The following is a 26,438-nucleotide window of genomic DNA, read 5'->3' as shown; positions in this document are numbered from 1 at the left end:
CATGTAAAGAGTACGTACCAATACTAACAACTCTCACTTTGGACAAAACACTGATCCTTGCAGTGGTTCGTAGTGGTAGTAGGACTTGCTAGGTGGCAGGCGGTATGAGACCAGACTGACGACGGTATGACGCCTGCCAAGTTCAGGTAGACTTGGACATTGCAGGAAAGGGAATGTGGGGTGAGATACTTCTTCCGTACTTGACGAATACGTCTGACAAAGCCACAATGATGCCCACATTGATTGTGTTTATAGATAGACTAGCAGCACCTGCGGCCAGCGTTGCCTGGCCGAATGTGGCATGCGGGTGAAGCAGCAAGTACGTGAACAGCACACGTGCTCAGCACGTGGTGGTGGCCAGACCGCTGAAGAGGAGGTGGCATGGTGAGGGAGGTTCTTCATCGTTGGAAGGAGAAGGAGGGACGTCTGTTACGCCTTCGGGAGGCTGGTCAGGGTTGTCCATCACCTGGTGGCGGATGAAGCGGCTCAAAAAATTCATAAACTTACGAACAAAAGTGCGATGCGCTCTTCACTGCAGATCAGATGCAGAGTGCAGTCAGTGCAGATCTTTTGTATCCTTTTGTTGCAGATGTTTCTATTTGCAGAGAACGGTTCACCATGGTTCACGCGCGTGGTCCGCAGCGCTTGTGCGGCTGCTAGTGCTACCAAGAGTAGATAAACAAGAGTGTGCAACTCCGGATCTCTCCTGCACAATCTGCAGATACCCCGCGCCCACGGCGGAATTTTTTGTTTACGTCACCTTTTTTCAGAGAAACGCGGCTTTGCCGCAGAGCAGTGTGAGAGCACGTGCTGGGCACCGACCTTGTAGTGTAAAGCCCAGCCAAATGCACGAGGGAAAACTCTCCAAAAGGCTCGCAGCGCGTGCGTCGTCGAAAAGATTACGTCAACAAAAAATTCCGCCGTGGGCCAATCCATCCGGAGTTGCACACTCTTGTTTATCTACTCTTGGTGCTACCTATGGCCTAGGCTAGGTGGCTACGTCTGCTACATGATTCGCACGCTTCGCGTGCTCAGTGCTTCTGCGCGCGGCTGCTACTGCTACTCGTGCTGATCGTGTCTGCTACCGGTTACCATGTACCACCTACACTGTTCGCACACTTCGCGTGCTCAGCACGTGGTGGTGGCTACACGATTCGCGTGCTCAGTGCTTCTGTAGCTGTGGCTGCTTCCGCTAGCTACACGATTCGCACGCTTCGTTCGCACCCTTCGCGTGCTCAGTGCTTCTGCGGCCGCTAGCTACACTGTGCTACACTGTTCGCACGCTTCGCGTGCTCAGGGCAGCGTGACACAAAAACACACGTCACAGGTGCCTCTTCTTTATAAGGAGCGTGACACACACACACACACACACACACACACACACAGACACACGTCACAGGTGCCTCTCTTTTAAGTAAAGATGTGTTGCATCTAAACTGCTTTTGTACTGCAGATCTCCAAGGCAGATAAATAATTAATTGCGAAACGCAGGAAATACTGCGAATAGATGACACACGCACTGCTAGCGTTTGCATTGTCGTATTGTTAGACTTTGGCCAAAGTGATAATAATAACTGCATAACAAATATGAGTGCATGGCGCGGAATCTCTTCCAGCTAGCTACGCCATGTACATAACATTTTAGTTACATTACATTACAATAGCGAGAATTCGCCAATAGTATAGAGTGCTCAGCACCACAAGGATGGAGCAATACCTCTGTTCTCTTCTGCGGTTGTGTACATGACATTACATTGTAATGATGTACAGTGTAGTGTGGTATACCCTGTACTGTAGTGGCACAAGGACGTAACCTGTGACAGTTTGGGCGTGTACTAGTACTAGTACATGATTATGCTGTACTGGTATAGTCACTGCTATACTAGACGGTACACGTCATAAAGGAGCTCCTCCTCTGGCCTCGCTCGAAGTCCATGCATGGTGATAAAATAGTCTCCTACCTGTGCTGAAAAGGTCGTCAGGAGTCTCAAACCCGTGTACAACAAGACCTGGCTGTCTCCCCCACTCCATGGCACCTAAAAGTCCTTATTGCCTACATCATAGTCATGTACATGTGCAAAGAAGGTTTGGCACATACATGACTATGATGATGATGATGATTGTACTTGTATACATGTATACAATGACTTATGTACATGTGCATGTATGTATGGCGACCGGACCAACACGCGATGACCCACCAGGTCACGTGAGGTGCTAACTGTAGCTCTGTGGCTATCGTTATTCGCCATTTGAAGAACATGGCAATAGGCTGTCACTACATGGTATGTGAGCAGGACACTGACGCTGACAGTGACTATTTAGAACTTCGAAGAAGATCTACCCTATTCCCGAGCATCCGTCGTCCGCATGCCACTGCCACGTAACCGTCGTTGTCTTATTCCGGGTTACCTGTTTTTCGACACTCCCATAACACGCTATGAGTATGAGCTAACAAAACCCATGATAGCGGCAGTGCCCGAGGAGGTCTCCATTGTCAGTTGTGCGTGAGCACTGTCAAATTCGACTGCCATAACCAGGGAGTAGGCAGGGAGTAGGCGGAGAGTTACAGTAGTGGACCGTCAGCAGCGAGACACGGAGAGAGGTGATTGTGAGCGGACAGCTGGTCTGCGCTGCTGGACTCTGCACATTTCCGTAGCGTTGCTGCTCTTTCATACCCAGGAGTTATGAACAACACAGCGCTGGAGCACAACGCCTGCAGATACACAATGGTATAATCCTGCTGCAGCCTGTTGGCAACCGTTCGCTCGCCATAACACTAGCATCGATGAAGAGCTGTATGCTATCGAGAAGGACCTGGCATTAGTAGATCACTCACATGCGTGTTTCTGCTGGTTAGTCCGGTGTCCAGTTGTGCGGGCGTCAGTTCAATATCAGGCGGGCAAACCCTTTCTTTGCCACTATACGCCAGCCGTGCAGAAGCAGTTGCGTGCCTGTCTCGCGGAGTTTTGTGTGAAGTGAATGATTGCTTGATTAGTTGCTGATCCAGGCGGCCTTGGAAGGTGATAGAATAGCCCGTTGAATGCAGAGCTGCATGTAGGCGAAACGGCAGAGAAGACCACAGCCTGACCTGGCAAGTTGAAGGTGAGTTGAAAGAGCATGGCAATTGGTAGAGTTGGTAGTAGAGTACGCATGATCCACTAGTTCAGCCAGGTATTATCCCCTAGCCATGTCCCATGTTCATGTTAAAGTTATTGCGAAAACAGATCATGTTAAAGCTTGGTCTGTGGACAGATAATGATAGCCTTCTGCACACAGGCTCCTAACTCGCTCGTGGGAACCGCTATTGCGCTAGAAGCTGATGTTCGATGTAAAGGCCAGGTCCTGTGATGTTGATTCTGAAAAATAGCTCACAATGGTATGAGTAGAAAATGTCTGTGTGTCAATATGCTGGTGCTGGTAGGCTCGCCATGCCTACATTCAATAGGTAGAGTGAATGACAATGGACATGTGCAGTGATTATGTTGCCGTGTGTTGGTATAGTGTACATAGCGGGCACTATTCTACTACGAGCCCGCCATTGTGTAATAGCGTGGTCCGCTGCATCTCGTCTAGCAAATTGTCGAAATAATTGACCGGTGCGAGTTCCCCTTCGCGGCATATGAAAAGGAGAAAGAAAGAAACGTGTGCTCCTTGCGGACCGAGCCCAGCAATGTAGGTGCCAGGTGTACTACATTGTACTAGCATCATTATCAGAATATTCTTGGCGTTATCACCCTGCCCCAGAACTGTAGTAATGTTTAGTGTTTATATTGGATTCAACAACAGCATGTCAAGGGGTAAGATAACTAAGTTACTTGTCGGGCAGGCCGGCGTTTGGGGAAGCCTTGGTGTCCGTGATTGGCATTTGCTGATGCCTATTCTGGGATTGTGTGCCCGGTGATGAACCACCAGCTTGTAATGTGCTAATCATGCTGGTATTACCCTGCTGAAAAGTGTAGTAGTACGTAGAGGGTAAGCTAGAGGGGCGCAGTTGTGTCAGAGGTAATACGCCTCAGCGTGTGTTGTGACTGAGCAAAGGCAAACAACTCCAAGCAACTTCCAAGACACATTTATTGTGTCTTTCGGCCACACTTGTCGTGTACAGTCGTGTTAATGTTCCCTGTAGCCAGTCCATAGGTCAATGTACTAATACAGAAATACGTTATCGTATACATACATGAGTATAGCACTACAAACTAAGTCATTGCACAAGTATCAACCTTTTTCAGGGAAATGGCATGTACCTGGACAAAGAACACATGGAAATAAGACATGTCTTTGGTGCAGCGGTTGTGTCCAGATTCGCTCCTAAGTCCAGGCGGTGAGCACGACGGTGCATTATAGTAAAGCTTTAGATTCCAAGCCCTGATGGCTTGCCCAGAATCACTGTACAGAGTATTACTACAGCTGTAGTAGTTTTAACTGCTTTTACATCTAACAAATTGAATAAAGTGGTCTCATTGTAGTGAATTCCTCCACACCTACATGTAACCCCCACAGACCCAATGTTCGTGACTTGTGCTGTACATGTGTGGGCCAGTACAGCTCTGCAGAGGGCTGGTGTTGAGATTGTTCACCAGCTACATTAAAGGCTCATGACGCCATGTAACCACTAAAAGCGTTTATATGGGTGCAATACCCTGAATACAGAACCACAAAGGCAATAAAAAGAGAGAACACAATACGTTGATACTGATACTAAGTGTACTGTGATCGCCGGGCAGTAAAAGAACAGTGGCTTACGAACGCCAAAGCATCCAGGCCTGGGCAAAATACAGTGTATACAATACCTGCTTCTACAAGACAGTAGTGTTCACGACAAGTACAAGCAAGACTGTATAAACAGTTCATGAGTTTTTGAATTATTTTGGTAATACTAGTACATGTATGTAGTAGACGTGACAAGTCCACAAAGCACAGGTAATGGTATTCGTGTATGTTGAGCCTCAGACATTTATTGGAAAGATGATCCCATTGTCATGACTCTCGCTGGTATACCAGAGTGAGACAATCAAGATAAGTATTGATCCGTTCGTATTGTCTGATGATGAGGTTGGGGGTCCGTTGGCTGTTGTAATCATGGTGGACACGCGCATGTGAAATCCAGTGTATTACAGTACAGAACATTGTTATGCAGCCTGTGTAGGGGTTGCATGCGTAGGGGCCCACGTGTTGTGTAATGTTTCAGCGTGTGCCTTGGCTCCACGGCTTCAAGACAAAGGCAAAGGTCAGAGTCGAGCTTTGAAGCGAGGGCGGAATGTGAATGACCCAAGCTCCACTGTAACAGTAGTTGCATTGCATGTGCAAATGGAGTGGAAAGGTTGCGACAACGCTTGCTAAACATGATTCCTTTCTTCACGGCATAGCAGTCATGTCAGCGACCCAATGGCAAGTACATGTACAACTTTTGGTGCGTTACCGGCATGGCGATACGGAGACCTATTGGCCAGTGGAGTGCCTGTAGCCTCACCAGCACTGCTACTATCTGTGACTGTGGTGACCACCATTCAATGTCTTGTCCTCCCCAAACTGTACCCCCAACTCTCTCTCTCTCTCTCTCTCTCTCTCTCTCTCTCTCTCTCTCTCTCTCTCTCTCTCTCTCTCTCTCTCTCTCTCTCTCTCTCTCTCTCTCTCTCTCTCTCTCTCTCTCTCTCTATATCTATCTATCTCTACCTCTCTCTCTCTCTCTCTCTCTCTCTCTCTCTCTCTCTCTCTCTCTCTCTCTCTCTCTCTCTCTCTCTCTCTCTCTCTCTCTCTCTCTCTCTCTCTCTCTCTCTTTCTCTTTCTCTTTCTCTCTGTCTTGTCTTACTCTTTTTTTCTTTGTCAGCTTTCCTGGTGGTTATGTGCTTTTCAAAAGAAAGAAAGAAACATGTGCCAGTACTGTAGGCTGGCAATGTATGGATGTGGATGGAATAGAGGATTAACACCTCCATGTTTACCAGGCCGGACAAAGCAAACGACAAGTACACAGGTGGTCCCATGTCGCTATCCCGAAGTAAAGGAAAGTCCGGTATTACTATTGCGAAGTGTAGATATAGACCGGGTATCCGAGTGAATCACTGTACTCTAGTTATGGATGTTACACATCTGATACTTTGCCAACGCGGCCATATTGGCGGATTGGTGGATATCTTACCATCTGTCGCGTTTGGCCGCTTGATCAAGGCTTCGTAACTATAATAGTACAAGTGACAGTTCTCGCTGTTTATCCGAAGTCTTGAATTTAAATGACATCTTCTACCCGCAGTGAATGCATCTTGAATAGCCCCTGCGGCCTGTCCTGGAGGAAAGGCGGCGGAAGTCCGCCTAGCGCGAGTGGGAAAGGATAAATAGGGCTTGGTGCTAGCACATCATGTATTCTGCAGCCTGATACCACGATGAACACAGGCAGGTAACAGACACCGTACCTTAAAAAAAAAAAGAAGGAATAACAGCACAAGGATGCAATTGTATTGCAATCCAATACACAGTATACAATCATGCGTGTAGAGATCTATAGTCGACTAGTCGGCCAGGCGTGGTCAGTTGTGCAAAAACAGGATGGTTGGCACCCTGATCCACATCCCACAGACCAATCCGTAGCAGAAACTGTTAAAGTAAGCCCAAACTACACCAGAACTCGAACGAGTAGAAGTCCATAATTATCTCAAGTCCATGATTGTAAAGTCAAGTTCGGCCTCATTTTTCTGTGCCGCGCTGACGACCACAAAGGACAAAGCAGCTCTATCCGTAGATTGAGTACAATCATGTACATGTACATGTAGTTTGAGCCTACAAGATATGCCCAAACATGTAAACAGCACATTTGTCATACCAGTTGTGGAAGATCAAGGATCATGATCATGATCGGATTGTGTGGTGATGGTACGGCTGAGTTTCCATCCAGGTCAAACCGCTGTTCTTGATGGCCATACATGTACATGTACATACCACCTGGGGGTGGCTGTTTTGCCCGTCGGGGCCGGGGAGGTGGCGGTCGGGGCTGGGTTCCGCGGGGCGCGGGAATGGTGAGCACTCACCAGGGCTCATGGCTCACGCGCTTTTGGCGGATCTTGGCTTCTGTCGCCGGTTTTCCGATGCCTTGGCGGGTGTGGTAGTCACCCCCTTGCCTGGCGTGAGTGATTCCCACAACACAATCCCCATCAACATTTTTACCACCCTAGGTCACAATTTGATATGTAACAATGCAGCACAAATCTGTATTGATGTGTTACCAGAAAGTCGCGCTGTTTCTCTACCCTGGCTATGCTCTATACTCTCAACATCTTTTTCCTCTTATAATCACGCTGATTTTGTCATCCCTTTTCCTCGCGCTACTGAAATGTACCTCCATCACTTTTGCCCCCTTCTCCCCTTCTCCGTATATATATATTCTAGCGATTGTTAGTCTTGGTCATATGCTGTCTGATGAAGTGTTCTGACACGAAACTCGGAGTTACAGCGGAATGAGACGTTTTTGATTCATTGCTGTGTAATATTTGTACATGTACATACCGATAGGTACATTGTACATGATTGTATGTACGCGCAGCACTGCACCGTGTCCATGGTGTCCAGTCTGCAATGTTTGTATGACATTGTGTAATTCGGGGATTATGCAAGGATTTCAGTGCGATTCATCGTTGGTGTAGTGTTGAGAATGAATAGTGGCAGTCGCAACACGTTGCGTAACGCGGCACACTTTATCACACTGCACTGGGACATGCTAATGCTGCCTTTACAGGGGCACTGCACTGTGTGTGACTGCAGTGCCTGCACTGTTTTCTGTAAAGTGTAATCAGCCATGAACTCGGTTCCTCCGCGACGTCATGGTCTGGAGGTTGAAGTGACCATCTGCTAAGCATTGGCGGATAATGCTCGAAAAGGTGGCAGATTCTGCTCGAAAAGCAGTGAAATTGGCAGAACCATACAAACCTTATGGCGGGCAATTCCTCGAATTCTGCTCCACTTCTTTATCCACATACATGTGCATGTACCAAACATGCATTAAACTTACCAGAAAAAGTACCGAATTCTGCCAATTTTTCTACCGGCATTATCCGCATATGCCTACTATCTGCGCCACGGTTGCCGATATCTGTAGACGGGTGAGGGACTGGGAGTGACCTGTGATCGTGATTAGCTATAGTAAATCTAGGACTGTGGTCACTGCAAGTGCAATCAAACGTCAGAGTGATTGAGTACACAGTGCAAGCATGGATAGAGCTATAAGCGGTTACACGTACCGGTACATTCGAAGGAATAGTCGAAGGTTCGATGGACTTCTTGTGTGCTCTGGATGGCAGTCGTGAGTCAGTCAAGTCAAGTCGGCGGAATAGCGCGAGCTCCAGTGTGGGGAAGCTAGCAAACCTATTCCTAGAAAATCACCGCCGAAGTCGCAACCACTATTTCGTTATTTTGTTCACTCAATCTGCGGACAGCATGCTGTTTCGTTCTTTTATTTTGTTCATGTATGTCCAGTGGAATGAAAATGACCATCTGCGTGCACTACACTGCACTGGTGAAATCCAGTACGGATACTACTAGTACTAGGCACGAACTAGGTGGAGCCCATTTGCATCCGCGGACTATTTTACTATCTTGGCAAATGGACCGGAAGTGCGTGTCCCAGAAGCTTCGCGTCGGCCCATCAACAAGACAGTCTTCTGGTCCGCTGTCGTCCTGTCGAAGCGGCCCTGGGCATGGAACTGGCACTGTTGCCGCCGCTAAGGGTTTCCGTAATTCAAATCATGGAACAGTTGTGCCAACTGTCATGACCGCACAGGAAAAAACAAGCTGCTGTGATGAAGTCCTGGGCAATAATTATTATGTAGGTAGGTAGATACATTTTTATTTGAATTCGCAGAACCAAACGGGCGGTGTCGCCCAATTACATGGAAGCGAATGGAAACAGTAACATATTGTAGGAAATAACCTACCGTATTTTCCGGGGTATAAGCCGCACCGGGGTATAAGCCGCACCCCCCTTTTTGAGGCAAAATATTGACTAAAAGTTGGTATTCGGAGTATAAGCCGCACCCACAAACCTACAATGTAGATTTTTCACACTCATTGACAAATGGCCTTTCTACAAATTTATTATGGTTATGGAGCTAAATACCATGTTAGATCAGATTATGAAAAATAGAGTCCCCGCGTACCGTATGGCGTAGCCCACGCACTAAAACTAGTAAAAGTGCCGGGATAGCAACACAGGCGCGAAGCTGAGTCGAATGACATGTCACATGACGTCAGCATGCATACTGATGTATGCTAAGCATTCATTCGCGCAAGCATATTCGGTGTATAAGCCGCAGGGGCGATTTTGGTCCGATTTTTAGCGAAAAAAAGTGCGGCTTATACCCCGGAAAATACGGTAACTTGATAGCAGGGTGTAGTACAAAGCAAAGAACGCTCAGTCAATGAATAACGTTAACGTTAGAATACAACACCGGGATCCCGGGAGGCGGTAAACAGCACATTGATTGATTGATTGATTTTATTTTGGATTCGCGAGACCAAACGAGCAGGAGTGCTCAATAACAGGGTAGCGAATGGTTGAGTTGTGCTATGTGACAATGTAGTGTGTGCGTGGAGGGGGGGAGCTGCGGAGGCCCAATACAATGTAAGGGGATGGGAGGAGAGAAGGCCAGCGGAGAGTCAAATTCAGAAGAGGGAGGAGAGAATAGCTGAAGTACACGGTTACTGAGCGAATTCAAATAAACCAAACAAACAGCAAAACAAGTACACAGCTCACGAGAATAAAGAGGACTGGAGCACAGAATTGAACTGCTGATGTACACAGCTGACGAGAATAAGGACAGGAGCACAGAAATGAACGGGAGGCAGTCTACGAAGTGGTGGTACCATCGGTGCATGCACCACGGTACATTACCATAATCCATATTATCGGCGCGGCTTTGCAAAGTTCGTGGGTACTGAATACCATGGTGTGACCAATTGTGTAGCAGTCAGTCTACAACGTGTAGGGAATGGCAGCTCGGCGGAATGCTGGGATGTTGCCCATGGCTCGCACCGTGTCAGGTATATGGTTCCATAACAGGCAACCGCGAGATGCCGGTCGGCATTGGCCTGCTCGGCTTCTGGCTATTGGTTGTTGCAGGCCCAGACTGCGCTGAAGGCGAGTTGCTCCGCAGTTGCTGACAAACAGTGCCTGCAGAGCAGGACTGGCACGGTTATGAACGCACCGCCATACCAGCACGAGCAGTTTCTGGCGATATACCTCGTCCACGCGATAAACAGAGAGCCTCTCCAAGAGGTCACTGGCCCTGGTAAATCGTGGTCGTCCGAACACCGCCCTTGCTGCGCGGTTTTGGGCCACCTGCAAGCGGTTTAGCTGGTTGTGGGTCAAGCCAGAGCCATAGGCGGACGATCCATATATCAAATCCGGCATGATGACAGATAGGAAGTACTTTCTTCGACTAGCACATGCCTGGTACTGTGGAGTACCGCAAACGTTCAAAGGTTCCTGTAGTGTTCAGTAGTAGTGGGGGCTGCTGCTAGCAAGACAGAACGGGAGGCAGGCTTGTTTGAACTGGTGTGGTGGTACAGGGTAATACCACGCACGTCGGATGGCAGGGCGTTTCATAAAATGGACCCGCGAGCGGCTGGACGTTCGTGGCCGGCTTTGGAGGCAGATTTGGGCACACTGGAAGGCCCAAGCTGCGTTGCGTGCATGCGCGCGCGTTGTTTGAGTACTGGGACTGTGCGGCGCACCACCCGACAGCGAGCTGAAGAGTGAAGACCTAAGACTTAGCTGAGGCTAAGAGAGTACAGTCATGTACTACTACAGCTGTACTAGTAAGTAGTAGTAGTAGATGATAGTAAACAAAATATGCGTCACTGTGTGAACCAGTGCACAGGAAGGAATACCTGATTTGGGGCGCATGTTCATGCATGTACGTAGAATGTTGGAAGGACGTGTGTTGACAAGGAGTGGGAACCCCCTCCAGCGCTCCGTGCATCCGATACTACCCTACCAATGAATGGCGTTCGCATGCTCGTGTGAAGGCACCTAGGCGGAATGCAGGACGCGCGAAGCAGAACGGAACAGGTTCCTTTCTGATGTCGTGTCCCTGCGGATCTTCCTGCATTCGGTATGTACATGACATTGTACATGTACGTCAGTAGCCTTTACTCTGTAGCGAGGCTCCTGCCCCTGGCCTAGTACATGTACATGTAGGTATACATACATACTAAAGCCAGTAAAGGTAAAGAGCAGAGGACATGCATGGGCGGGCTAGGCGAGCGGACGGAATGTTGGTACTAGTATCTGGTGAGGTTGTAATCATAGACAATGGAAAACTCCCGATCCCGCCCTTGAAATGGGATCTTCACAGGATGTTTCACACCGGAGAGAGGGAGGGAGAGAGAGAGAGAGAGAGAGAGAGAGAGAGAGAGAGAGAGAGAGAGAGAGAGAGAGAGAGAGAGAGAGAGAGGGGGCGGAGACAGAGAGAAACACGGAAAGAGAGTAGACACAGAGACAGAGACAGACGCACACGGACAGATAGATAGAGGAAGAGAGAGAGAGACAGAGACAGACAGACAGACAGACAGACAGACAGACAGACAGACAGACAGAGGGGAGAGGGAGACAGAGAGAGTGACAGAGAGAGAGAGTGAGCGTGAAATAGAGTGAGAGTGAAAGAGAGAGTGAAAGAAAAAACTTAGAAAAGAGACACAGAGACAGATCGTGAGACAGATGTTCGGACGGAGAGACACGGAGAGAGATTGAGAGAGACGAGGATAGACAGACGCAGCAGCTAACTACTTCAAGTAATATCCGTAAACCAGTTTGCAGTTGGATATTGGGAGTTGGCGTACTACACATGTAGTATGTGCTTCAAGCTGCGAGTATTGAAAATTCAGGCAGCATAACATGGCAAAAGGGGCTGCCTAAACAGATACAACTTTAATACTTTATTGTAAGTCATGCAGATTGACTTCACAGGCTGTGTGATGCAATAGATCTCTCTTGCGACGGGCGTGTATATGGACATGGTACATGGTGAAAGAGAGGAAAAGATCAAAAGGTCGGGATTCGCTGGCCAGAACCCCCCCCCCCCCCCCCACTTGAAACACATGTAAATGTGTGTGTGTGTGTGTGTGTGTGTTACCTTCACTGGGGGCAGGGGTAACTGCAGTTGGATCCCGGGACGGATACCTGATGCCGTCAATCCTTTTTCTGCACCTTGTCCTCACCCACTTACTGAGGTGTGGTGAGCCCATAAGTGGGATCATTTTCAAGTCCACCCAGAGTTTTGGGGATTTCAGGGGGTGTCGGCCGTTGGGCGGTTCAATAACCAATTGAGTCATCTTTCTAAGATTCCTTTTGAGTCTCTCTCCCCTCTCCCGGGGGGACTCACGTGACCAGTTTTGGCAGTGAGCAACAAGTACAAGTAAGTAAGTACAAGTACAAGTGTGTGTGTGTGTGTGTGTGTGTGTGTGTGGTCACTGTGGTGTGTGTGCGCGCGTGCGTGCGTGAATGTGTTGTTATGTTTGTATGTGTTTCAAACGTTACATGTACATGTATTATGTAGATCTACCACGAACTGATATTACTGGTATACATGTACCTGTAAAGACTTTAAGTAATGGGTTTGCTCCCACACTGGAGCTCTCGCTATTCCGCCGACTTGACTTGACATTTGACTGACTCACGACTGCCATCCAGAGCACGCGAGAAGTCCATCGAACCTTCGACTCGGCAAACCTGCAAGAAAGCACCACTCCCTGCTCAATACACAGTGTTTCGGAGAATTCACCCCTCATCAGTTGAGCTTGAGTAGGCTGAGGAAGATTGTGCCTGAAGAGCACCACTGACGTGTATAATAGTGCTCTCCAGGCACAAACATCACCAGGGAATTTAGGGCTGAAACGATTATACCAATTACTCGGTAAGCGATCGATAATTCGTTATCAATCAAGTAATCGTTACGTTATACGTACATATAGATTACTCGTTAGGGATTTTGAGTCCAAAAGTAATGAAAACTCTCGTTTTGTGAAGATTGAATCAGTTTCCACTGTGAGTCTGCAGTTGCCTGGGGCATGGTGCATATTCTGAGGTTTTATATTGACTTCACAACTGCCATGTTTCGGAGCTACCCTGTCACTAAAATAAATGCAGGTTTTTGGTATTATGAAGGCCTAGCCTTTGGAAACAGAGTAATGTTTGCACAAAATTCTTACACTATTTGCTAACGATTATAATCGATTACTCGATCGTTAAGCTAAAGAGTAATCGATAGGTGAAAATACACGATCGTTTTAGCCTTACCAGGGATACAGACTTACAGAGACGCTCCATTTCCAGCGCGACAAACACCTCGTGAACACCAGATAGCAGCGTGAGTCAGTGTCGCTCCTGGACGGTGAGAACAGACGTAGAGACTAGAGGACCATCGGCGGAATAGCGCGCGAGCTCCAGTGTGGGAGCAAACCCATTCCTAAAAAATCATCGCCGAAGTCGCAACCACTAATATTTTCATACATGTAAAGTACAGCGGTAATCATATGTACATGTACATGTATGCATTATTTAGACTGGTACCTGAACAGAGTTCCTAATCAGCAGCACTGATGGGACTTACCGTATTATTACTTACCAGCACTCGCAACGGTGTACAGGGTTATGGAATATGGGCCGTTACCATGGTTACTGTACACGCCCGATTGGTTGAGAGACTCACCTCCTCTCCCCTGACTCACTTGTGAGGTCTGCAACTCTGCATTCGCCACTAACCATGCTAACGTGACTAAGGTGAAAAGGCATAGTGCAGTGGTGGCCTGCGGAAGCGAAGGCGATAGCTTGTGTGTTTCTGAACATTCAAGTGATGCTAACGCGGATCCCGCTAATATTATCTTTACTTATAAAAGAGGGGCACCTGTGACGTGTGTCTGTGTGTGTGTGTGTGTGTCACGCTCCTTATAAAGAAGAGGCACCTGTGACGTGTGTTTTTGTGTCACGCTGAAGCGCTGCGGAGCTGCAGCGCTGCCCTAGTATAGGCCCTGAGCACGCGAAGCGTGCGAACAGTGTAGCACAGTGTAGCTAGCGGCCGCAGAAGCACTGAGCACGCGAAGAATAATATTATCGGGCGAAGAGATACCTCTGCCTATTCACCTGCCTTCAGTCCCGGGCTGTTCCTTTGGAAATGGCAACAAGTCTCGATGTCGACGGATTCATGAATGCTTTCTTGAGGATGACCAACCGGCGCGGCGTTCCGATACAGGTCGTCTCCGATAATGGCACCAACTTCGTCGGAGCCGCCAACGAGATGAAGAAGCTTCTGAAGGCAATGGAGGGAGATGTGCAGCGTCGAGCAGCGGACAAAGGCATCAAGTGGTCATTTAACCCGCCGGCTGCTCCACACTTTGGTGGCGTACACGAGGCACTAGTGAAATCTGCAAAGCGTGCCATCTTCGCCATCCTAGCAGGTGCGGAAGTGAATGATGAAGAATTGGCGACTGCAATCACCGGCGCAGAGGCGTTACTGAATTCACGACCACTTACCTACCAGTCAGCAGATGCCAGAGATTTGCTGCCGTTGACACCCAATCATTTCCTTTATGGACACCAGGGCCAGCCATTCGTACCAAAGGGCACCGACATTGTGCCGCACAGCCACCGTTATCGCTGGCGAGTTGTCCAGAGTTTGGTCCTACAAGTATGGAAGCGCTGGATGACCGAGCTATTGCCACTTGCTTCACCCGCATGCCACATTCGGCCAGGCAACGCTGGCGGGGGTGCTGCTAGTATAATTATATTATTAGTATATTACTTGGAACGGTGAACTAGTACTAGTACTAGTACACCTACAGGTACATGTACATGACTGTACAATTGTATACAATGTCGTGTACTTAGTAATTATTAATTTACTGTAATCTCTATACACTATACAGTCATGGAGCTGCAACACTCCATACAGCCAGTCAGTTTCACTTGAGAGTGAAGTCAAGGGGAAGACGTCAACAATACATCTGCCTGAATGAGGACCGTGAATTCAATAAAAAATAACACATCTGCATCGTAATAGCGAAACGGAGATGCAGAGTTCCGATCCATGAGAATATCCGACCGAGTCCTCGCGCTAAACCGAACAACCTACTAATGACAGAAGAACTGCAATCGTAATCAAGAGTCAGTCATATACTGAGGTTATCTCGCTTGTGTTTTTTTTTGTGTTTTTTTTTGGATCTGACAGCCTCTTGTACGGGCAAAGACAAAGTGATACAGCTTACTACTACTACTTCGAAGTAGTACATGTAGTAGTAGAAGTACATGTAGTAGGATGAAAAGAGCACAAACGAAACCAATAGACAGACAAAACCTAGGCAAATGGTATCAAATAGGAATGCCCGCCTCCGCAACCGCCAAGGTGGGAGGTGAGCACCGGCCGAATATTCCGGGATCCCCACAAACACATCACGCTGGACCGGAGTAGGGAAAAACTCGCAGCAAACCCAAGACACGACACAGCTGTATGCTTCTCCGCTCTTGGTTGCTTGAACTTGAAGAGAAGCTATCCGCTTGTATTAAGTTGTAGAGCGACTCCGCGTGTTTGCCCAAACCACCGGTGGTAGAAAATATGGCCGGAACAAACGACGAATGCTCTCAGTGATGTCGCGGACACGTTGCTCGTAGCATGCAGCGCCGCTTCTCCTTCTCGTGCTTGGTCACAGGTGTAGCTGGAAGCAATGGAGGTGGCGCGGTTTGAGGGGGCATGAGGATTGAAAACCCTCGCGTCGATGAAGGTGCACTCAAACCGGCCACCCCAGATGCCACTTGCCGCAACGTCGAGACGGGCCGGCTCAGTCTGGATGGCGGTGCGATACCGGAACTGGAATCTCACTTGGTGCAATGGCTATGGACCAGTCACCTGTTGCTGCAGCTGCCAGTGGCATTGCATGTTGCCCGCTGTACGTGGACTAGAAGATGCCGGACTTGCTGGGAAACACTACAGTCATGACATTGTACAAAGTTCATCCTCCTCAGTGTAACGTGTTTCAAGGGGCGATTTTCATAGATACTGAGCAGTGAGTTGTAGTGTTATCATGGTTATTAGTGCTCGGGAATATCAGTTCCCACACTGACACTCGGGTAATGATTATGTCCATTCTATCCGAGTGCAAGGCTGTATTGTGCAAGGTCGACCACTGTATTGCACTCGCTCCTTGTTTTTTTCCACTGCATCCCCATCACGTACATATGAAGTCACATTGAAGTGTCAGCATTTTTTATTTATTTTTTTACTAAAAAGCACTGGCCAGCAACATAAAGGGGGGTAGACAAAATTGGACAAGCGAACATTGACAACACATGCCGGTAATACTGACTGCTCGGTGTGGAGAGTGGCATCATCGGACTCTTGCTACTAGTACATGTATTAGTTTTAATAAGGACTAGTTACTTGAACGACTACGTAAAGCAGAGCCCATCCGTACAAGAAGAGGCAAGCAGATCAACGTCCGACGCTTGACTTTCTACTGTTCTACCTTCCACAAAGGAGTTCCGAGCGTCCAGGCACATCACTTCATCTCACCGACATCCGCCTCCCCACAGTCCCGAGTTCCCAACTCCTAGATCCTGATATCAGGCTGAGTTGCCTCCTTTCACCGTCACTGCATCAGTGATGATTGTTTGCCATGACTTTCACCAGTGTTCACCATGGTTCACAGACAGTCACCGTTGTGCTCGCGCTATGCTGAGACTGAGACTCTGATCAGAGTGTAGGTCTACATGCCATATCTGTGCTTTGTACAAGTGTAGTCCGGCAGACTACGCTCAAGATCAAGCGGCTCGACATGAGTCGTAATCGATCGAGTAAGACTGTAGTGTAGATCTACTCTGTAGCTATCAGCGTGGTTATCACGTTAATCTTATCTCTCATCATCATGATCATGAGACTGTTGTCTGTTGAGAGTCTCTCATGATGAGCATGACAATCATGAGCACAGTAATCCTGAATATCAGGTTACCAGTACCTGCATACGTGGGTCAAGCATGCCTTGCCAGCCACACTCACTCAGATCACGCCTGCTCTCGAGGTACAGACTCAGTCATGTACTGCACTAGTGCACTGCCACTGTTCATCAAGTCGAAAAGACGAAATTTTTCAAGTCGAAAGTCAACACATCCGCGCGTAGAGCATGCAGCTAGCTACTTCCGGTACTAGAATTACAGAACTGAAGCAGAGTCCGACTACAAAATCATGTAGACTCGTGAGTCGTGCACGCGTGGTGGACCGGTACGCGGTGTGACTCCCAGATCTACAAATCAGGCATTGAGTACACCGTACACGCATTATAATAAATTTTGTAGGCGCACTTGTCTTTCGATGGAAGCAGGTCGTTGAAAGTGGAGAATATAGACAGTCCTGCTGCAGTAGGTTATTGAAGCGTCGTTCTCTACTTGTAGTTGTACAGTTGTAGCTTTACCTGTCACTGTGGGGAGTGTGGGTTTTACACCGGTAACCCACCTGCATCTGTGACGGGCCCGGTGCGCCGCTGTCCTTATGCATGGTATGCGTGTGGGGAACGCTCCTGTCCGCATCGCTGCTGTCCAACTCGAGGCTCGGCCTCATCAGCTAATAACTGACCCCCTACCAAGCTCCGGCTGCAAATCTCGGACAGTAGCGAGGCGAAAGCATGAAGACAGTGACTAGTAGGTGGCTGAATGAGGGTCTTGCCGCGGCGCACTGATCAATGCTGTCCAGGCCGTGGGCTTGGAGGACTGACGACTCGGACGACTTGTTTATCTGGCGACATCGATGACTGAAAGTGAAAATTAATGGTTCAAACGCCAACACATCATTGCCTTGCGCACACGCGTGAGTAGAGCTACATACATGTACTGCTATAGCGCTAGTGCTAGTGACACCCGTTCTGGGTGAAATGCTTGTGCAATGATGTCTTTTGATTGGGATGAGGCCAGACGGTACCATAACGCAATGCCCATTCATGTTCAGGCTAGTAGTGCGCCTACTAGTACTAGTAAGTAATATTTAGTTACTCCTTGTTTGTGAATTGTGGTGGGTTTTATTTTTATTTTTTAGGTACATGTATATTGTGCCTAAAAATTATGTTGGACGGATAGGAATTACCGAAGCTCGAAGGGGAAGAAAATGCAGTCAGTGAATGTGACATTTGATGATGTGGTGAATGGCAAAGACTCGCAGAGACATGGGACATGTAAAATTAATGACAGTGCTAGTGATCTTAAAAAATGACTTTTGCTAGTCCTTGGCCTTGTGGTACATGGCACTGTGTGTCTTGCATGTAGTGGTTGTGCAATGTACATGTATGTATTTGTAGTAGCCTGGTTTCGGACTGCACATTTGCGCTGCGGTGATCATGGGCAGGTGAACTGCATGCACTGTCCACATGCATGATGTCCTGCTGAGGAGCTAGTAGTGTCCTAGAGTATGTTCCATGACTGTACAGTCCTAGACATCAGGGTCCGGTCCTTGTAGATCATGGTAGATAGGGCTTGAAAGTGATGATGTCAAAAATGGCCAGGGAGTAGTAAGTTGACATCAGATTTCTATTTTGGATCCACTAAGGTGTGACTTTGCTATTGCCTCAGTATGTGGGTGCATAGCAACCCACTCATGTCGTATGCAGGGGTGACTTTTACTTCGCCACCAGTTGTAACCCCGCCCCCAGTAGCCAAATCAGTCAGTTTCACTGGCTACATCACCTTGCTGTGAGTAAGACGGCTTGAAATGTGCTTGGATCCATACAAAAACTGGATCCAAGTGGGTCCAGTTTTTGAATTTTTGAAATTGTTGCTATGCTGTGACGTAGCACTTTCAAGCCCTATTGTACCATGAACTTGATGAAGTATGATACTATGATCCTGGGATGATCCTGGGATGATCCTGGGATGATCCTGGGATGATCCTGGGATGATGATGCTGGTACATGTACATGTAGCTGCTGTTGTTGTGGTCATGCGCCAGGGGGGGATTAGTTGGAGGGGCAGAGCTAGAAGTCAGGGCAATGGTGTGTTTGGAATTGACACATCGTGTTTAGTGTTCTGAGGACGGTATGGTACCCCTCCATCAGGCCCATGCCCCAGTTGGTCAGCTAGACTAAGTCACAGTAAGAGTCTAATGCCATACACTAGTAGTAGTCCTCTTGACATGTTGAATTAGGAAAGAAGCATTGTCCCTTGAATGACCCATTTCAGTTGTCTATTCACCTTTGACAGCTGTGCAGTGCCAAGCTGGCATCCTAGAGCTGTAAAATGGATGACTCCAGTCACTATCCGTGAGGAAGTAATTCAAAGAGCTTCTTATTGCTTTCTTCTATAACCAGTACTGCTTCAGTGATGTCCCTCTCCATTTCCTAGGTATTGGGAAGGCTATTCTGTGTACTTAGCTGTATGATCAAGCTCTGCGGAAGCTAGCCCCTTTCATGGGTGATGGGAGCCCATTCAGTATTTCCAGGGGCACTAGTGCACTCCACACTGATCTCTAAGTACCTGTAACAAACACAACTCAGACTGAGGGCATGACCTCACTAATGAATCACTGGCAAGTACTGATATTACTGGGTGATACTAGTACTGAGTAGTAGTCCTCACTGTCCTGCATGTACTTGGGATAGATACTGCCCAGGAAACGTCCCAGGTCAGTCCGCTTTCTTGCCACCTGATGGTGATACTGAGTACTGGTAGTTTCACTTTTACTAAGTTTTAGCCCTGCACTGTTGCGGGTGCATGGTACCAGTGTGTATGGTATGTACAAGCTGTGTGTACCCTGCACACTCTGCAGCGTTGTGGCCAGGTGTACATCTGGTGCCTTGAGGAGCATCAGCCAGGAAGTAAATACATACTTGTTAGTTGTAGTACTTGATCAGCAGCATGGTTTTGAGTGTTCACAGTAAAGCAGTGATTCATGCCTGCATGTCTACATGTGTTGTGCATTGAGTGGAAACTACTTTGCTGTTACCAATCCTGGCTTGCCTCATCAATGGAGGTCTGGATGCTGGGGATTGTCCACTTCAGAGAGGACTAGATTGCGTGGGCTGAGATTAAATAATTATTTTTATCAGTTTGCATACCATTGTATTGATCATGCAGTATGTTATGTAGCAGTGTCTACATCCAGCCAGAGTCCTCTTGTTCAGTACTATACATGTAGCTAGCACAGCCAGACCCAGTGCTGCTACATGGCTACATGATGCAGTGTCATGGTCAACAGTTACATGACAAGGTGCATTTCCTGTAGACAGTAGTGCTACACTACAGTACAGGGGATACTAGTGAACTGTTTCTCCTCATCACACAGCAGTCTCCCCTGACAGCTTAGAGAAGGACACTGCGTAAATTCTGCTGCTGCTTCACTTCAGTCACACGAGTTGCTAGCTGGTTCAGTGAGAGGAAGGAGAGGAAGTAGTTGTAGCTACCTGTTGCAGTTACCCACTAGTTTTGGTAGGGTTGTCAGTCATACTGGTCTGGGTCAAGTCTAGTGTAGGTGTATTGTGTACCTGTCAGTTCCATTACATCCTAATGCTATAAGAGATGAGCTGAATTTAACTGGCTGAGACATCACACTGACTGGATCAGGCATACAGCTTTCTCCTTGGAGGTGGACAAAGTTGGGCAACCCCAATGCACGCCAGTATGCTTAGGTGCATCCCGTTCACCACTCGGCGGCAGTCCCCGCAGGTGTGTATGCGCATCTATGTTCGTCACAAGTTGTGCAGCTTGCAAGGTGTTTGAGAGTTGTTATACTTGTGGGAAACCCGCAAGCCTGAACTGAAAAATATGCCTGGAACTCTATTTTAGAGGGTTCTGAGATTCGGATCCCAGTCTGTGATAACAAGCGGCCTACCAGGGAACACGGGGCACAGGAACTGAATTGTGGGGTGTCTTTGCTTGGCTGCGATCGAATGTTAGTAGTGGATAGCATCCATGGCAAGTTGTTTTACTTCGAAGTGTGACAGTTTCATTATAAAGGTATACTTGTACTTTGAAGTACTTGTGCACACATCTCCTGTTGTGTTCTTGTTTTGGATATTTGCTCGAGACAGTGTGTGCGGCTTGCTGCTAGGTTCAATTATTATCCAAGTAGGTGTGAAATTTATAGAACGTTAATAAGTTACCATAAATGATGCTAGAATAGCCAGGCCTTCCACGCGAGCCCGTATTTGCAGACGCTCTGCCATCAAGAAGCACTCTGTTAGCAGAGAAATCATCCCTGTCTTGGCAACATACATTGTATATCTGATGTACGCATGCATTCTTGTGTTGCAATTCCGGTCACTTGGTCTGGTTTTGCCACCGGGCTTGACCACTGTTAGCAAGCAGTGTAGACTTGTTGTCAAATACTACCTATGACCTTATTACCACTGCTATCCTTTGTTCTCTCTTCTATCGTATAGGATATCATCCTTGACCGATCATACCAGCGCTGGAGGACAGCTCAGAGCATAGATTCCACTGGCAGTTGTGTCGCGATGGCGGCCAGTCAGGTGGAGTGCCATCCTAGCCCGGGGCCTGTGCATAACTGCATTCCAATGCTCTCTTCTTCCTGGGGGGAGTCGGAAGGGTGCGTAATGTAACATTCACCGTGTGGCACTTGTATGCACAATAATAATATGTTGAGTGACTACACAGTACACTGATGACGTACTGCAATGAAAACTTCAGACAGCTCTTACACACAAAACTAGCCTGAAGTTATGAGTACATGTACGTTCCTTGTGGAGACTCTTTGTTTAAAATGCCAAGGAAAGTATCTCAAGATAGATAGAGAGAAAGAAGGAGAAGGAGTGAATGAGTGGCTTAGTGAGCGAGTGATTAGTGAGTGAAAAAGAGACAGAAAGAAAGGCTGAGAGAGAAAGAGAGAAAGAAAGAAATAAGGAAAGAGCAAGAGAGACAGGGTGTGCAAGGGGAGGGAGAGAATGCGCTTACATTCTGTTTTATGGTGTATATCACCCGGGATTGGAGTGACAAGGTGGATATCTATTTTGCTAAATATTTTTCTATCATTTCTGCCCAAGCCTTTAGAGTTGATTGCCGGTTTGTTCTTCTCACAGTGAAAAGGCCGAGGATGAAGATGACGACTGCTGTACATCAGGATTCGTGTCTGAGAATGAGCAAGACAGCCATACGTAAGTGCACCCCCCCCCCCCCCCCACACACACACACATACCTCACTGTATGAACCGTAACTTGTGTGCAGCAATGTGCTTGATATGTTGAGGTACAAACCGGGCTTGTGCAGCTCCCTTCGTGAGTAGTAATGCATCGGTATGGCCTCATGCCATGTAAGTGCAATGACCACACCTGTCATGATGCAAGGGATGCATGGGTTCAACCGTTGGAGTAGATGAACACTGATCATGGGATTGAACAGTAGTACACTGCTCAATGGTACAAGATTGCCACTAGCGAATATTCTTTTCTGTTGTTGCTGTTGCTGCTGCTGCTGCTGCTGCTACTGTTCCGTTGTGTAGAAATGTTTCTCCGAAAGTGTCATTCCGCAACCATCAGTCCTCAATCACATCAGAAGGTAGCAGCATATCCGACAACGAGAACCTGTTCAAAAGAATCGAGCCGTGCCCGTCCGACCTTACCCACCGCCCACCGGACATGAAGGGAAGTCTTCGCTTCTTCTCTCCCCCTGCTGCTCGCCGCTGCATGTCCAGGAGAGACAGCGGTGGAAGTCTACCCTCCACTCCCTACAGGTCGCGTAAAGCAATAACATCCCCGCTCATGTCGAAGAAACGTTTTAGCAGTGACACGTCCACCGAAGAAAGTCCCCGACACAGTATCTCATCGTCGGGAAGAGAGCGCATGGACTCGACGTCCTCCGAATCATCTTCTTTCAGCGCTAGAGGCCCGAATGGATTCAGCCGCAGGGCAATTGGGTCAAAAGTCAAAATTGCATCACGACGTCCAACCATGCGAGCAATTCAATCTTCTGATGAGGGTATGTGTCTTAGTAACTTGGTTACAGTTTAAAAGGAGTGTGGTGGTAATTCAATACGCACATAACATATCCCATGTTATTACCATCACAGTATCAAGACGTAACTGCATGGTTGTGCTGAAAACTGCATGATGTTAGCATAGTAATGCTCTTGTAGGATATCTGCTGGGTATAGTGCCTATAATAGTGAGCACCAGTCTGTACTTACGTGTCGGATCTCGCGATAGCCTCCTCCTCTGTTCGGTTTTTTCTTCCTTGTGCTAACCTATGCACATTGGCAGGGCAAACAAGTAACACTTTCTTGAAGAGGAACAGCCTGCGACCGGAAAGCGTTTCCTCCCCAGACTACATGGGACAAGAGGTAAGAATAATCGGTGCTGCCATGTCCTGTAACGCTGTGTTAACACATGTACGGCAATGGCAGTCGGTAGATCGTGAGGGCCGTGGGTTTGAGCCCCACGTTAGGCACCAAATGTCATGGAACTAAGTGTGGACAAGCTGATATCTCCCTCGGATCGCACCAAGACCAAGCACCTTCAAGAGAGTGAGAGAGCGTGTATTTTACAAGTGTCACTTACTAGATGACGGGATGAATGACAAAGAGGCAAAACGGGGAAAGGAATATAATTATTGAGCTGGCAGAAGCAAAAGTGGTGCACTGCTATGTATGGTGGATCCCAAATGGGAAGGGAAGCCAAGATGGCAGACGGACTAATATAGTGACATCCCAACAGGGGTAAGTTCAAGAAATGCATATTTATATACAGGGACCAAAGACGGTGCAGCAGTGTGTACAACTGGGCGCCAATAACGTAATGCATGTAAATAGCCGGGGAAACCCAAACAGGTTCACGGACAACGAAATGTTCCATATGTCATTTTTCACCACTAGTGCACGGCTATTCTGGGTAAAATCTACTCGAGGGTTTGAGGGACAACACAAGCAATTAGCACTGTCATGAGCTGTTAAGTGGATAATGAGGGACGGGCTAACCTTGATGTGGCCTATCCGACCCTCCAGCATGTATCCTGGTGGTGAGCTCTGCGTATGTGTGTGTGTGTGTGTGTGTGTGTGTGTATGTTGGTTTTGTGCAGTCGTTAAATGGCCCTACATCGCCGAATCACCGTCGTCGACCAGAGGACGATGAGTCGCAGCGTTACTCAAGAATTCAGGTAAAGAAGACGCCCAGGTGATTTGCCAGCAACACGCTTATGCATTGCATTCACACCGTGGGCTCCAGCCGTGATGTGTATGCCTGTGAAGTATACTGGAGTGAGATCCTTCCATCTATCCGTTCACAGTACATATACAGAGGAATTTTGAGTTCATTCCCAGATAAGAGTTTACCCTTTCGTGCATCCCAGCAGTAAGTACCTCTTGGATCCTCGTCAAATTTGACTTTGAAGTTCACCTGGCTTACATGTTAATCTGACACTTTATCCAGGTGCTGGAGGTCGTCTTCGTTCTACCGAAAAGAAATACGGTCTTGCTCAACTGTCCAGGTAGGTCATGGTTGACTGGTGTGGCAGTGGTTTACTTTGCTGTGCTGCATGGCGGGGAAATCCGTTTCTTTTCACAAACCTGTGCAGGCGTTATAGCCATTGCTTTGATGGATATCCAGCATAGCAGAGCAGAGCCTGATGACTTTTGGTCGATCAAACATATTTGGGTAGTCAGACAGGTACCGATATGAGTGTGAACAGCTGTCAATTGCGGCAGGCCGCCGCTTTGTTGTATTGGCTGGTCTAGTTCTAACGGGCCAAGTGTATCGTATACACATCCACAGTGGTTATGGGCCGCCGCGCAAGTTTTCAGCAATAGATGATTGTGTGCAGGCGTCAGGCGAAATTACTGGTCAGTCGGCGACACGCATTTTTCACAAAAATTTGCGTTTCACCTGCTTGGAGAGTATGCGTGTACTCGAGTCTCATCCTGAGCACGTTTTTTTCTTCCTTTTTTCAGCTCCAGTATAGCTGTATTTTTCATTGCAAAGCCGTCCTCGATTGTTGTGTTCGTTGTTCAAATGAACTGGACATTCAATCATGAAGGCAGAGGACATAGGAGCCTGATCGGAGTTTCTCGTGGCATAGGACGGCCACACAGAGACACTTTGGGATTTTCTGAATATAAAATACCGTACGCACGATGCTGAGATCAATTTGTGCGATATCAAATTGTTTGTGATCTACCACATCGAGCAGAACGGGATCCAAACACAAGCTTACCGACGGTTAGGCTGCCGACCTGACTGGACAAATGATCCCTGGCTTCACCAGACGCCAGAAGTCGGACACCATGTCCTTTGCCGCAACGTCCATCTCCAAAAAGAACTCCATCTTCGTCGTGAAAAGGCTTAAAATACTCAATATTCGACCGAGATTCGCGGACTTGCGCTTTCTCGGATCGATTAATTTCCTGTTGGAACAGTTGCAGGGCCGCTTTCCGCCACTGTTTCAACAGGCAATGGCTCCAAAGCATGCCTGGAACAAGCCATATCGAGGTTGCAAGCCACCCCTCTCAACAACAAAAAAGAAGAAATTCGAAATTTCAATGGTGGAAGATATACTATGAAGAGAATTTCAAAAAGTATATTTCGCGGAGCGATCGCTCAACCTACGTCATTCAAACTTTGCAGGATGGTTCAGACGTACATGCTAGGCATGGAACCACAGGCGATGATGCCATAGTTGACACACAGAGTAACACACACAGCAGATTCGTGTGCACAGATACTAAATTAGTGGACGTCGTCATCTTCTTCTCGCTGATCTCGAATGTACTATGACGTGCTATTTCGCCTGACGGAATCGTTCTGAGATACAGTAACAGTGTGTTTCTTACCAGCCATTTCTGCTGCTCAATCTCGATCCGTGTGCGTTATTGTGTATTCTCCGCAGGCAACAAGACGGTGGGACAAATCAAGGACATGTTGTGGAATGAGATGAGGTACAGTATAGAAATATGCTCAGTGTGCCGTGTGTAACTCTGACTTCCTGGTGGCATACTTACTGTGTAGAGTTTGGGGAGTGAGATGTATACATCCATAGATTTCACATATGACTACAGTGAATGCTATTCCATTACATTCAGCGTGACTCAAGAGATAGCTTTCCTAGTTGAGGACCAAAGATACTATGGTAGTTGGTACTTCAACTGCCTCTTATCAATCTCATTGGCCGTGTACACAATGTAACACTGTAATTGGACTTGTTTTCCCCGTGCAGTGAGAGTGGAATCATGGAGACCTATCCAGAGCTGATGAACCATGACGACTATAGTCTTAAGTACAAGAAGTTTGGAATGGACTACGAGCTGTACGACCAGGAGCAACTCTTGTATCCTACTCATAACCGACATGCTTTAATGAGACGAACTAACTCCCTGTGCATGTTGATGGGGGGGGGGGGGGGGGGGCAGCTGTGTAGCCTGGTTCTACCTGTGCGGTATCATTGCCACTAAATCGTATCATTGCCACTAAATCGTATCATTGC

At 47.7% G+C, this 26,438-nt stretch overlaps 2 protein-coding genes across 4 annotated transcripts in view; both read left to right on the top strand.

Annotated features, from left to right (window-relative positions):
- The first annotated feature begins 2,687 nt into the window (after window positions 1–2,687).
- LOC135809211 (phosphatidylinositol 4,5-bisphosphate 3-kinase catalytic subunit gamma isoform-like) overlaps window positions 2,688–26,438 on the top strand; it is a 36,613-nt gene continuing 12,862 nt past the window's right edge. Inside the window, exons 1-9 of one of the 3 annotated variants that reach the window (XM_065322502.1) lie at window positions 2,688–3,105; window positions 21,394–21,560; window positions 22,051–22,125; window positions 22,471–22,946; window positions 23,228–23,307; window positions 24,042–24,119; window positions 24,392–24,449; window positions 25,845–25,893; window positions 26,172–26,282. In XM_065322502.1, the coding sequence (XP_065178574.1) occupies window positions 21,469–21,560; window positions 22,051–22,125; window positions 22,471–22,946; window positions 23,228–23,307; window positions 24,042–24,119; window positions 24,392–24,449; window positions 25,845–25,893; window positions 26,172–26,282 (1,019 nt within the window). In that variant the 5' untranslated portion in view covers window positions 2,688–3,105; window positions 21,394–21,468. Of the gene's footprint in view, window positions 3,106–17,458; window positions 17,835–20,182; window positions 20,678–21,393; window positions 21,561–22,050; window positions 22,126–22,470; window positions 22,947–23,227; window positions 23,308–24,041; window positions 24,120–24,391; window positions 24,450–25,844; window positions 25,894–26,171; window positions 26,283–26,438 lie in introns of those variants that run through there. The other 2 variants (XM_065322503.1, XM_065322501.1) reach the window with 2 other exon arrangements.
- Window positions 14,157–15,236, top strand: LOC135810437 (uncharacterized). Its single transcript, XM_065323930.1, has 2 exons — window positions 14,157–14,669; window positions 15,210–15,236. The coding sequence occupies exons 1-2, from the start codon at window positions 14,157–14,159 to the stop codon at window positions 15,234–15,236; spliced, it is 540 nt and encodes a 179-aa protein (XP_065180002.1).

Source organism: Sycon ciliatum, chromosome 2, assembly GCF_964019385.1.
Source record: "Sycon ciliatum chromosome 2, ocSycCili1.1, whole genome shotgun sequence".
Taxonomy (NCBI): Eukaryota; Metazoa; Porifera; class Calcarea; order Leucosolenida; family Sycettidae; genus Sycon; species Sycon ciliatum.
The sequence above is the reverse complement of the archived record's forward strand: the minus strand, read 5'-3'. Positions and strand labels throughout refer to the sequence as shown.